Raw genomic sequence first — 14716 nt, 5'->3', positions numbered from 1 at the left:
GGGCACATAATAGCGCATAGGTGCTTTTTCTTAGCGCATAGACATCATTTCTTAGCGCATAGAGTTGGCAGAGCCAAAAATTTATGACAGAATAAAAAATTAGGCTTGTGGGAGACATAATATATATGGAATATAACATTTAAGTATAAATGACATTTCCTCTTCTCTTTTCTCTTTCTTATACTTTAAGTTATATTCCATATATATTTTCAGGATGTTTGAGAGGGGTTTCAGACCTCTAGGAGTTATAATGCAAAATCTAGTTTTTGGAAGATTCTCCAAAATTCAGACTTAGACAAATTTCAGGGCATTTCAGGATTAGAATTGTAAAATTTGTAACCAAAATCAGAATTTAGGCTTGTGTAAGTCCACACTAACATTTGATCACTTACTGTGTGCAGGTTCTAATATTTTTTGTGCAGGGGAAGGAGCAAGTTTAGAGGCTTTAAGTTTCTGTTTTTTACTTTCTTTCAACAAAAGTTGGTTAAAAAGAACTCACTCTCCTTTTTGCAAAAGCTTAAAATAAACCTCAACATTTCATTTGGATGCATAAAATGAACTTCATGCCTTCCTTTTTGGTGTTTTAATATAAAAATTCATCTTTTCTTTATTGCAAGGTAAAAAGAACAACAAACTTCATATTTGCTTTCTTGCAAGATTAGAGGAAAACACTTCATTTTGGAAGCTGTAAAAAGAACCAACAATCTTTACTTTGGAAATTTTTTTAAAAAGAACCTCACCATCCTTTGGTGTTTAAAAGGATTCACTTCATTTTGCAAAGTAAAAGAACCTCATCTTCATTTTGTACAAGGCAAAGAGAGAAAGTTTTCCCCTATCGACTTTAATTTTGTTGACCAAACATCACGATTTACTTTGCTGACCAGGCTTGTTTTACAAAAGTTTTGGAAATACACACTTTGCTATGAAAGGTTAAAAAGAACATCATGCTTGTTGGAGCAACATCTCCAAATAGAAGTTAGCAAATCATTGTCTTGGAGGCTAAAAAGAACCTTGTTTTCCTTGTCTCGAAAGTGGAAGGTATATGCTCTCCCCATAACTGGGTGACCAAAAAGCCAAACCACTCTTAAGCTTTCTGTACTTCAAGCATTTACATCCTTTAGCAGGCTTGCCTTCCCGAGGGGTTGAAAAACTCTTAAAGCCATTCTTTGGCCGGTGTGAAGGGAACGACCTAAGTGGGGAACGACTTTGATGCCAAGTGTTCCAACCCACTATAATCAAAAGTGGAGGGTGACGAAAGTCCCTTTCAACGGTTACGCGCAGCGATTAGCCTTCCCCTAGTATCTTTACGATACGTAAAGCCTTTGTTCTAAAGGTTGGGAAGCCTCTTGAGGGAGTTTATCACTGACGGCCGAACAGGAAGCCTGATTAAGAACCTTAGAAATAGAAACTTTGAACCGAATCAGTCGCCAAACATTGGCAATATCATAGTGCAAGGGTGGGGAAGAATCCGCCCCCAAGATTACTCACCATATATCTCCCAAGATAACTACTCAACTATGAAGCAATTCACTTTGGATTAATTTCTGGCAAAAGGCAAAAAAACGGGCGCCCTCTAGGGGGTGACAAGGCTGTTTGAGCTGACGGAGTATCGAGACTAGTGGGCTATGATATTGTCAATGACCTTTGAATAAAGAGTCTATCTGATGTGTCTTTTGTTGTAAATCAAACCAGTGATAACATCGAGGATTTGAACACATCCTCAAAAGAATATACACTCAATGTTTAACATTAGGATGATCATTGTCTTCATGTGTGCTATGTATTCTTGTCACAAATATTTAAATATCTTGCAAAGTATCCAACAATCAAACTCAAATGTTAGTTCAAACAAGGAAGAATCATAAAATGGAGAAGATTTCCAAATCCAACAAAACATCTTTTGAGATGGTTATCAACATTTCAACTATCTTTAGGAAAGACTTTCATCCAACAAGATTAGGAGAATACCAAACCACATAATCAAGATTTTATCTATTCGACTTAGTAAGCTTGAGTATGCAAGAAGAAATCATCCATCAAAATCACAAGTGTTAAAAATTTCAAAAATCTCAGAAAAACAACAAAGTCAAAATATATCAAAGCAATTTAGCGCGTGAGAGCAACTTCTTAGCGCATGGGGACCATCTTTTAGCGCATTAAACCTTCACCTTAGCGCATTAAGTCTTAACATTAGCGCTTCATAGAAATCCAATTCTAGCAGTTTCAAGTAGCGCGTTGAAGCATCATCTTAGCGCGTGGAAGCCAAACTTTAGCGCGTAGGGTTTAGCAGTTAGCGCATTGGTGACCCATATTGGCGCATGACTGTTTTGAACCAAGACAAAAGAAAAATAAACCAGTTAGCGCATATCAGGGGGTAGTGTAGCGCATGGAGTCTTTTCTCTAGTGTGTTGAGAATTTTTTTAGCGCATCTAGTCTCTGACTTAGCGCATGATCAAAACAAAAAAACAGAAGGCAAAACCAGGAGGAATTTTAAAAATTTTTAGAAACATTTTCTGAAACTTTTTTTCATCAGCATCATTTTCATCAAACAAGAATAGCAAAAACAAACTGTTAAGACTATTTCTTGAGCTAATTTGTGTCAAAACGAACATTGTCAGAATCCTAAAACAAATTGCGCAATAGAGGACGTCTCTCCTATCATAATTCGGAAATATCATCATCAGTATCAACAAAATCCTTTACCATCCTATGGATTTTATCTCAAAACACTTGTTTATAATTTTCAAATTGTCAAATCAAGTTTTCAAATTGGGAAGTTTTTTATCCATATCCTTTGACTTGCTTTGTTGTGAAGGGGCATCTAAACCTTCACTTTGATAGAGTAAGATTTAAAATTTTTCAAACAAAATCAACTGAATCCAAACCAATCAAAGGAAACCATTGATCACTCATGCATGACTAATCCTCATATTGTGAGAAGAAAGAACCTTTATCGTAACATCACGTTGAAGAAACAACCACCTAGTTTTTCCAAATTCATCAAGAGAAACAAGTTCTTATACATCAATCGTCAACTATTCAAATCTCATCGGGTATTCCTTCATCACGTCAAACGGTATATCCAAAACAAATCTAGCGAATTTGACAAAGAACCCTTGAAGACAAGAGCATACTGTCAAAAGTCTGCTTTTAATCAAATCAAAACACCAAAGAAATCATTTCCAAATCAAACAAGTCAGTCTTAGAACAAAAGTTATCAAATCCAAAACTAGCCAAAGATAAAACTTTATCCTATCAAAATCAGGTATTATCATCACCTTGATCAAAAGGTCCATCATCTAAAGGATTCTATCAAACAAACAACATACCAAGTTTAAACCTTAAGTTGTCAAATCAAGTTTCTATATCGGGAGAATTTATCCATATCATTTGACACACTTTGTCGTGAGGGGGCATCTAAACCTTCATTTGATAAAAGTAGACTTAAGTTTCCAAACGAAGTATCTCAATCCAAACATCGAAGGAAACCATTGATCATTTGTATATGACCACTCCTCATATTTTGAGACGAACAAGTCTTCATCACAAAACTAAGTTAAAGAAGAGACAACCTAGTCCTAAGACCCTTATCAACAGGAGTAAATTTCTCTACATCAACCTATCAAAAACATCAACTTTGATCATTCATATGACCATTCATCATCAAACCGAGAAAAAGGAAACTCAGTCAAAGGAAAGGAGTCCTAACATAAATCAAGATTAAGATATCATGGCTCTCCAATCTAAACCCATTTTTGATCAAGATCCCACCTATCAAGAATCTTATGATGATCCCCTAAAATTTTGGTATTCCATCCACGATGACCGTCTTTCATCTCAAGAGCAGAGTCCCATTCAACATCCATCTCCTAAGCAAAATCATGATATCCCTTCCATCTCCTCCACTATTCTAATTCAAAATCAAGAGAAAAGCACAAACTCAAATGATCCTACTCCAAGTCAAGATCAAGATCAAGGAATCTCTTCATCCTCCAAATCCATCTTAGGTCCTTTCATTCCAAAGTCAATCTCTTCATCCTCTGAATCTATCTTAGGTCCTTTCATTCCAAAGTCAAACTCTTCTTCTTCTAAATCTATCTTAGGTCCTTTCATTCCACAATCAAACTCTCCATCCCTTTCATCCATCTTGGGTCCTTACCTCCCTCCATCCACAAATCCATCACCTCAAATGATCCATAAGAAAGATCAACGAGGAGCACATCTTTGAAATTCTTTCAACCCTTTATCTAAACATCTTTCCAAAACTATTCTTCTATCATTTTCTCTATCTATTTAGGTCCTTTCATTCCAATATTCAATTTTCCTCCATCTCTTCATCACTTCTCAAGTACCAACACTCATCCTAAAAACATTTCTATCTATCCTCGCACAAATCTTCAAACATTCTATCTATTATCCAACACCTCTTTTCTATCCTTCCATCCCTTTCATTCAATCCTTTGCATAAATCCTTCATCTGTGAGATAGGTGTTTGTGTCATTTTGTCACATACTTGCCCATGCTTGAATCTCATGTTCAGTCCTTTTCCTAGATATCTATTCATGAAATGCTTCAGAATCCGAGGTTGTTCCTCTTTAACATTTTCTTTTGGTTGGGATACACACTCAATCCAGAAAAGAACCACTTATCGTATCTTGGTACTGACATCTTTTGATTACTATATCTCATATACTTAATCGATTTCTCTAAATCATCGTGATCTCTTAAATTGAAGACATGGCTAGTGAAAAATCTAAAATCTTGCTTCAGTGCCACTGTAATTATCAGACCCATGTAAGTTTCATCACTTACAAGCCAATGCAAGAAAATAAAGAGAAAAAAAGAAATATCAAAAGCATGAACAAGAAAATGAATATCAAGAAAAGAAAAATGCAATGAAATGCAATATCAAAATGATTGGCTATGGGAACATGCAAGTAACTCCATCAGGGCTATGGAAGCTTGGCTGGCAATGGAGCAATATTTGTGAGATTACAGCGATAACCTCGTCAGGGCTATGGACGCTCGCTGGCAGCGAGGCTCTATCCAGGATGCTTTTGAAGTCAAGGTAACTCATGTAGCTAGCCATGTTGGATTCTGAAGATTACAATGATCATATGAGCCAGAATGAACCCACTTGCACACACATGGGTAATCAAAGACTAAGTACCTTGATCCAGTTTGGGATTCTTATTCCCTTTTGAGTCTGCTTCCTAGTTGCTAGAAATGTTCAATTGAAATTTCCAGCGGTTCTAAGTGTGGGATGGGTCTCTATCTTTGAAAAGTTAGAGAACACTTATTCAGATGGTGCTAAATACTATGACAATCTTACATATCACCTTTTTTCAAATGGAAACCTCTATGCTTGAGGGAAAAGTTCATCCACTCTATTCTTCCTACCATATCTCCCATTATTCTTCCTCCAATATCCATTACCCTATCTAACTTCATCATTATCTACAATCTTGCTTCACTCTAATCCATATCCCTTATCCTATCTATTCATTTCTTCTATCATCCAATTCTTTCTACAATCTTGCTTCACTCTAATTCATATCTATCTATCCTATATATTCATTACTTCCATCATCCAGTGCTATCTATATCCTATCTCTATCCATATCCCCTTTTTCATCCTTAATCTTGATCAAAACTATGGACAACAAATCTATTTCCACCTCAATGGTTCAGTCATCCATTCATCCATTCCTTATCTTGATATATATTGGGGCAACCAAATACATCTTTCTTCTAATCCAAAAACTCAAAAAAATCAAAATATCCAAAAACTCGAAAAAATAAAAATATCCAAAACCAAAAAATCAACAAAATCAAAAAAAAATCAAAGCATGAACACATGGACCATCCATCAAATCAGATCAACAACAGGAAAACTCTCAAAGTCTGCAATCAAACTTATCACATGTCTTGTTAATCAATTCATTACTTGAAATCAACATCAACATCAAACATGTCTTATACATGGATAGGTACACTCGAAACCAGATAGATCGGTCTCATACAGGGTACTCACTCTTTGAAACCAGACATTCCTATCAATCATCAAGTCTTGATAATCAATCCATCTATCAACATCAACATCAACATGTCTTATACAGGGATAGGTACACTCGAAACCAGACAGATCGGTCTTATACGGGGTACTCACTCTTTGAAACCAGACATTCTTATCAATCATCAACCAAATCATAACAATGACATCAATCAGTATGACTGCTGGATTTTATTATAGTAAGCCTTATCTTTATCAATTGATGGAAATACATGTTTCACAAATCATATTGTACATATCATATCCACCCATATGAGGCATCACCAGAAATTCACAAATGCTTATCAATCTTGGACATACTTAGTGTAGTTACTGTCCTTGGTTTATCTGAATCCATTATCCAAATCATATCCCACCATGGCTAGGTGATCAGTGTACATATCTATATCAAAGTAGTATCAACAATAAGGGGCAAAATCCTAACCTCGCTAGGGGCATTTCGCCTTCAAGATTTTCAACATCAGACCAAAAACGTAGCAAGACAACAAGGATCAAAACAACCAACAAATGCCAAACGACAATGCGAGAAGGCTAAACATCACAGACTTGAACTAATTTTAACTAAACCAAGATCTATTTGCAAGATATTTTAATTGACAAGAATACATTCCAATAGCATGCATGATTACTTATGGTTGCTAATTTTTGCTTATCATATCTCCTAAGTGACTCAAGGATGTCTTACGACTAGAGAAGCAAGGAAGGAATGTGATGTTTTATTTGTCTTCTATCTGTGAGTGAAGTCTTTTACCATGCAAATTTGTCCTATGAAGAAATCAGGTGGCATATCACTGAGGATATTTCGGATTTGAATGGGACAAAGGTTAACTCTTGTATGTTTACGCAATACGCACTCAGGTCGTCCTGGTTCAATTATACCTTGACGCTTGTGCTATCTTGCAAAATCAAATATCATGTAAATTTTTCTCAGGTCATTATGGTTCAATTATACCATTATGCTTGTATAAATTTTCAACATATCCTAAACAAATCAATGCTCAATGATGATATCTACAAAGAAAGCAAACAAATGGCTATATCGGATGGCAAATACAGAATGAAGGATGCTCCAAAAACAATTAGTTGCATATCATTTTACAATTAGTTGCATATCATTTTACAATTAAGTTGCACTTCATTTTACAATTAGTTGCACATCATTTTACAATTAGTTGCACATCATTTTACAATTAGTTGCATATCATCATTCCATATCATTTAAAACGTGTTTGCATATTATTTAAACATCATTTACATATCCAAATACATTTAGCAGCATATTAAAACATACATCTCATTTTCAAGATACATCTCACAGCATATAAAAAGCATACATCCTGCATCATGCATTACATCATATATTGCATCATCACATAAGATAACCCACATAACATGCATCCATATAAACACATTACATAGATCAAAAATGGTGCCGTATATATATCTCAAAAATGATCAACATCTACAAAATGTGTAAAAACACTGTGTCTAGTCCAAAAGATAACAATGATCCAACAATACAATAGAGACCATGTCTCTCAAGTATGACTATCTCCTGACGGAGATGGTCTCGCTCCAGATGCACCCGCCCCTGGATCTCCAGGAGGGTCCTATCTCGGTGGACTAGTGACACCTCGGCTCTCCGACCGTGACCCAGTAGCTCGAGATCGGCTGGATCTCGATTGAGCAAAACTCTCCACTCGTCGATCCCTAGGTACTACTGCCTCATAATGCCACCTGTAGTACTCTGCCTCCTGGGCTCTCAGCGCCAGCTCTCTCAGGGTGTCTCTCATCGGACCACCCGCCGCTGCTCTCTACACGCTCACCACCACCTCCTCCGCTTGTCCTCGCCGCTCTATCTCGGTATCTCTCTCAGTGGTCAACTGAGAAATCTGCCACTGATAGGTCAAAATCTGCGCCTGTAGCTATTGAACAATAATCTGCAAAGTCTGGATCTGCGCATCCTCCACATGACCTGGCACTCGAACTCACAGCGGTACCTGTGCTAGAGGAACCCCTCCCACGCGGCCTGTCCTCGGTACTGGAGGTGGGAGTACATCCGTCCTCCTCCTCTGTGCTGGTCTACTCAGCTCCTCCTCACCCCCCACTGTAGCTAGCACCTCCCCCACTCTCCCCTCTCTCCTGGCTCTAATAGCCAATCCACCTCTCCCTCTCTCTATCCTCCCCTGCCGCAGTGCTCTCTCCACACCTCTCTCTCCCCGCCTCCCTCTGGCTCCTCTCCCTCATCCTCCTCCTCCATCCTCCCCATCATCTCCATCATCTCCCCCATCTCCCTCCTCCTCATCTGAGTCAAACGATGGCCTCATCTCCTCACGATCTGAGATCCTAGCCACCGCCTGCGCCGCAAACAATCGAGCGAACTCGTCTGTCATGCCCGCATCCTGAATCTCTGGGGCATAATCCCAAATCTGCCCAGCCAACCCCACAAACTCCTCCACTGCCACCACACTGTCAATAGTCGGCCCCCAATCGGCCACATCCTGTTGCCTCCGTGCATACAGGCACGCTCCCTGAGGAATCCCCTGCTGGCGCCCGAACTGCCTCAAAACTCAGGTCACCACAAACCGCTCAATGACGAACGGGGTCCTCCCAATCAGATACCTCGTCATAAATACAAAGGGCATCTCCAGCCTATCCTCTGTCCATACCTCACAACCTGTATATGGTCTCCAAGTGACCGTATCTATGTCATCAAAAACCCTCCTCCAATGCTCTAGTTTGCCCAGCTTACGCTGGACAACTAGACCTCTATAATCATAGGCATATGCTGCACCTACGGGCCTGTCCCTGTCTGCCAGTGGCCTCGCTGCTGGAATGTGCTCCCAGCACCATACCTGTAATAGGGTCACGCCAGCTGACAAACTGTCGTACCTGAGGTATACTACCTCATGTAAACTCCTGTATAAGTGAGCCAGCATCGCTGACCCCCATGCAAACCTCCGGCCCTGCCCTGTGTAACCATCTCCTCCAACACTAACCCCCATCCCACCGAGAATCCCTTTGACCTGCGATCAGGACAAAGGAATCCCCCAATAAATCCTGCCAATACAGATGGCAGTGGTGCATAATCCAAATCCAAAAACTCCTGCCAGGGGATCTCATAACCACAAACTGTATCATCCTGGAATATGTGGCACAGTGCCTCTGTGCCACCCTCCTCTGACTGCTCATAGGGAAGTAGTGCCCCTACTACAGGGATGTGCAAAATCCAGTAACAGTCCTCCGGGGTGACTGTCATCTCTCCAGTGGCAAAATGGAAGGTGTTCGTGTCGCTATGCCACCTCTCTGCCAAAGTTGTCAAAAGCCCTCCGTTCACAGTGAACCGAGGCATATCCAGGAGAGAAGTCAATCCACATCTCTCAATAACGTCCAAATCTGCCTGTGACAACCGCGGTATCAATGTCCACGGTCTCGGGAATCTCTCCCTCGACTGTACCACACCCAATCACTCCTGTCAAGAAACAAAACATATCCAATATCAGTTTCCACCTCAACACAAAGATATCAAAATCAAACTTACATCAAGAACATGAAACAATTTGCTCATCTCTATCAAAGTTCAAAATCCTATCATTTCATATCAACTTGTAAAATAACTCAAGTTCTCAAAAACCATATCAAAACTTGTAACACAACTCAAGTCTCCACAATCACATAAACTTGTAAAACAACTCAAGTTTCCGACCCATATCAGCTTGTAAAACAATTCAAGTTTCCAACCCATATCGGCTTGTAATACAACTCAGGCTTCACACACATTGAATTTGAAACAGAACACGCAAATACATCATATTCTGATTAACAAAACACATTGATATCTATACATAACTTGAAAAATCGCAAATCAAAACAAGTTATACAAACATTCATATTGGATAAATTCATCAAAACACGACAGGCAAACAAAACAAATTTTCAAATTGGCCAATACTGCAAAAATTTTCAGATGCGCTAAAATAGATATTCAATGTGCTAAAACACCCCCATGTGCTAGGCTGCCTCTCCTGTGCGTTATTCTATCCAACCTATGCGCTAGATTCATTCTACACGCTAAAATTTTCACCCCATGCACTACCTAATCCACCCCATGCGCTCGACTCTACCTACGCGCTAATCCACCCCTCCCAGGCGCTACCCTTTTAGCCCTATGCGCTAGGTTAGTCCTACGCGCTAAACCCCCTTCCCTATGCGAACCCCTGCGGCCCCTATGCGCTAGGTCACCCCTACACTAAACCTATTGCCGCAACGCGCTACCTAACACTTTCCATGCGCTATTCTACATGCACGCGCTAACCTAATATTTTTATGCGCTAACCTATCTTTTTTGGACGCGACCCCTAAATTTGACCTCAATGCGCTACTCTAAACTTCGTATGCGCTAAACTAAACCCTAGACACGCTAAACCGTTAAACCCGAACTTTAAAATTCAAAAATTGACTAAAAATGACAAAACAAGAAATCAAAAAAGGGTCAAAAACGTTGACTTACTGGTGGTCCACGCGCTACAGGTCTCCGGTATCTCCGGACGTGCTTGAAACGGTGTCTGTGGTAAGGAATAGGCATTTTCTCTCTAGAGCAAATTCTCTTTCTCCAAAGTCAATAAAGCACAAATGAACCTAAATCAAACCCTTTTCCCCTTTTATAGGAGGAAAATGAAATTAGGGTTAGCCGACTGGACCTGTAATATGGTCGCGGTTTCCCCTATACCATCACATTTGTAACTTATCGGGAGATGAATCAATTCACACACATTTTACATGTAAAAAATCATACACATCATACGCAACTCATCAAATTAAAATAAAATTTTTTTATTTTTTTTCAAAATATTGATTCATTTCCCGAGGGGGCATCACCATCAAATATCAAATTTGGGGCATCACATCAAATTTGGGGCACGACTGGCAAATCAAAAGAACAATACAAAAATTGCATTTGATCATAAATCATGATAAGGCATCATTTTCTTTGAAATAACATGTGCACACACGTCACTTCAAAGAGGGGCAAAATGTAGACGTATAAAAATGACCATACTCCTAAATGAATATTTTATGTTCATTTCTCTATTTGATTAAATCCAATTTAATTAAATTGCCCACATTCCTCTATTTAGTTAAGTAAATTACTCAATTTATTTAAATAAAATTCACTATATCCATTTAATGAATAAATCATTTTATTCAATTAAATCCCCCTATCCACTTTTAATTAAATTCAAATTTAATTAAATAGTTATCCCAAATTGAATAAATCTCATTTATTTAATTTCCCCAAATTGTAACCAAATTGAATTAAAATACTTTATTTCAATTAAATCCTATTATCCCTCCATCCACTTGCAAAATCCCAAACCCCTTTCTAATCCCTTCTAGAATCTTCTAATCACTTCTAATTAACCTAACCCCTCCTCTAAACTTTGTCACATTCCTAAGCAAGAGGAGGTCACTTCTCAAACCCTCAAAGTCTTTGATAATCATTAAAGGTTTTCAACCTTCAACCACCAAAATCCTCAAAGTCTTTGAAAACCATTGAAAGTTTTCAACCTTCAACCACTTAATCCCCAAAGTCTCCAATAACCATTAATGGTTAACTCAAACCCTCCCACATGGTTAAAACATTTGTTTTGACTCAACCTCTACCCAACCCAAAGGTCTCATCAGGCCATTAATGCTTTGACCATGATTATCTCTTAATCATTTGCACAAAGGTTTATCCTTGGATTAACTCTTAATCCAGTGGGTAAGCCTAACTTAGTCTTGACCTTTAGCCTTTAGATAACCATGAGGTCTTCTCAGGCCTTTAATGCCTCCAACCTCTTCTCTCAACCCAACCCTATGTTGACACTTGTCACCATTTCATTGGTGTCAATTGTGCACATGGATCCCCAACTTTCAAACTCAACCCTTGATTAAACTATTCAATCCTGACCATCCATTGCCCTGTTTGTGCTATAAATAGAGCTCTCATTCCTCCATTCAAAACAATCATCTTTCAAATTTGAAGCATTACACTTATGCTCAAATTTTTTCAAGCTTTCTCATTTCATATATGCTCATCATTTAGCCTCTTTTAGATCAGGAAGTAGACTAAATATGCATGTTTAGATTACTTTCTTTATCATTTTTAGTTCAATCATAGACTAAATATATTATGCTAGGATAGTATTCATACTAATCTTGTCATCTTATCATTTAGTTTATTGCATTTTAGAATCATACCTAGGCTATAACGCATCTCATAGTAAAATCTATTAGAGCATCCCTCGTTCTTACATTTACCATCCCTGAACCATTTTGCTCAGTGAGCTGAGAGCAAAACATTGGTTTGAGGGACATTGTGAGATAGAGAACCATGGGACCCTCCTTGAGAAGTTGAGTAACACATTATTACTCCATAGCTTGCACCAAGAAGTCTTGTGTGTGTGTGTGGACTAGTATTTAGCAATATCGAAGAGTCCACTTTGTGTTTTGAAAATCATTTAAATAACAATTGATATTAATTATTATTGCTTTTTTATATACCTCAGGTTCTATTCGATCTAAGCTAAGCCTTGATTGGCCTATGCGGCTTAACATTTGCCTTGAAGTTGCACGTGGGTTGGCATATCTTCATGAAGAATCGAGAATTAGAATTATACATCGAGACATCAAACCAAATAACATCCTTCTAGATGAATATCTAAATCCAAAAATAGCTGATTTTGGATTGGCGAGGCTCTATGATGCTGCGAAAAGTCACATCAGTACGAGAGTGGCAGGAACAATGTAAGATTTCTGTCCTATTAATACTTACAGAGGGAGTTTCCCAGTGGTTGATTCACTAAATAGAAAATTTTATGTCAGCAGAAAGGCTGATAACGTTGAGATTGAGAAATTATTCTTTTCCAGTTATAATAATTGTAGGACTCAAGATAGCGAGATAAATTCAACATTTGGCTGTAGCACAGTTCACATGTTTCTTATTTTTACCAAGCAGATACTGGCCAGATTCAGTCAAAGCAGGTTATTTTGATTTCAATGTTCTAATGAAAACACCCTAATGCAGAACGCTAACAAGGTTTAAAATAAAAATGGGAGCTTACACCGTACTTTGGATATATACTAAATCTTAAATTCATACTGCTTTCAGCGGATATCTAGCTCCAGAGTATGCTTTACGTGGACATCTCACGGAGAAAGCTGACGTATTTAGCTTTGGAGTAGTTGCTCTCGAAGTTGCTAGCAACAGAAGTCATGAAGATAGGAACTTGCGAGATGAGATGGTCTATCTTCTCGATTTGGTAACAATATTCTCTTCTAAATTTTTAACACAAGTGATTTGTTCTATTGATTTTATTGAAATTAAAATCACTTCACCCTTTACCAAAGATTCAGCAGATGTTTGAGAAGAAATCGTTATTTAATATGTAATCTTTGAAAGCAATGTCTTATATTACCTGTCAATGAACTTGCAGGCCTGGCAATTGTACGAGGAGGGGAGACTTCTAGATTTGGTTGATACCAGCGTTCTTTCCACTTGCTCCGGAGAAGAAGTTGTGAGAGTGATTCACGTGGCTCTTTTATGTACACAGGCAACTCCCACGCAACGACCTTCAATGTCACAGGTCGTTGCCATGCTAGGAGGGGCAATGGAAATTAATCCACCACAATGCCGCCCTGGATATATCAAAGACTGGCAGCTTACAGGACAGAATGGCAACACTACAAGCAGGGGAGATGGAAAATCGTGGACATGGAGCATGAGCCTGACAATGGAGAGTAGATCAGAAAACTTGTAACATAAATAAAATTCAACAACCCTGATCTGCATATCTGTAGTTGGCTTTGGAGTAGCTTAGTTTGGAAGTTTGTTCTGCTGTTACTTGGTAGTTAGGTTACAGATAGGGCAGCTCTTCATGTGTCTGTTTAGCTTATTTTGGTTGACAATTACTGTTCAACTTTTCAAGCAGCAATTTGTGGAGCTGCTGAGCCACACACATTCAATTTTGCTGCTTATTTTTTTACAGTAATCTTAAAAATTGTATTTTTAAATGAGATAAGTAATAATTATTGGAATTAAAATTTGGAGAAGGAAAGAAACTGGAAGCAAATAAGAGAAAACAAATTGGAGAAGAAATTGGAAGTAAATAAAAAACTAAAAAAGAGGAAAAAAATTTGTGAAATCATGTATCAATTTTTCCAATATGCAGTTGCTACTCTTTTCCAGCCCCTTGTTTTTTGCAAAGCTTATTTTCAATTTTTAAGCAACAATTGCTACTTAGGAAAAATATTTTTTTTTAATTAAAACTTTGTATGGGATCACTCAAATTGTTTAATTTTTTTTTTTCAATATGCAGTTTTTTGTAGCCCCTTGTTGTTTCAAAGCTTATTTTCAATTCTCAAGCAACAACTGCTCTACTTAGAGAAAGATTCTAGATTTTAATTTATCATTTTTTTAAAAATTAAGCATAAATTGAATTTACACATTTGTATACAAACATAAGTTAGTCCAGACAAATTATGATATGAACATGTTACATGCCATTATTTTAGAGAGATGTCATGTATACATATTAGTGCAGACAAACTATGAACCTATTACATGCCATAATTCTCTTGATGCTTTTAGATTTTATTGTG

At 37.9% G+C, this 14716-nt stretch overlaps 1 protein-coding gene across 1 annotated transcript in view; it reads left to right on the top strand.

Moving 5' to 3' along the window:
- LOC131050659 (probable LRR receptor-like serine/threonine-protein kinase At1g56130) overlaps positions 1-14197 on the top strand; it is a 43653-nt gene extending 29456 nt beyond the window's left edge. Inside the window, exons 6-8 of the mRNA XM_059211098.1 lie at positions 12625-12862; positions 13227-13377; positions 13552-14197. Coding sequence (XP_059067081.1) covers positions 12625-12862; positions 13227-13377; positions 13552-13875 — 713 coding nt within the window. The 3' untranslated portion in view covers positions 13876-14197. The remainder of the gene's footprint in view (positions 1-12624; positions 12863-13226; positions 13378-13551) is intronic.
- Positions 14198-14716: the final 519 nt, after the last annotated feature.

The sequence above is a fragment of the Cryptomeria japonica genome, chromosome 9 (genome assembly GCF_030272615.1).
Source record: "Cryptomeria japonica chromosome 9, Sugi_1.0, whole genome shotgun sequence".
Taxonomy (NCBI): domain Eukaryota; kingdom Viridiplantae; phylum Streptophyta; class Pinopsida; order Cupressales; family Cupressaceae; genus Cryptomeria; species Cryptomeria japonica.
This window is presented reverse-complemented; position numbering and strand designations above follow the sequence as displayed.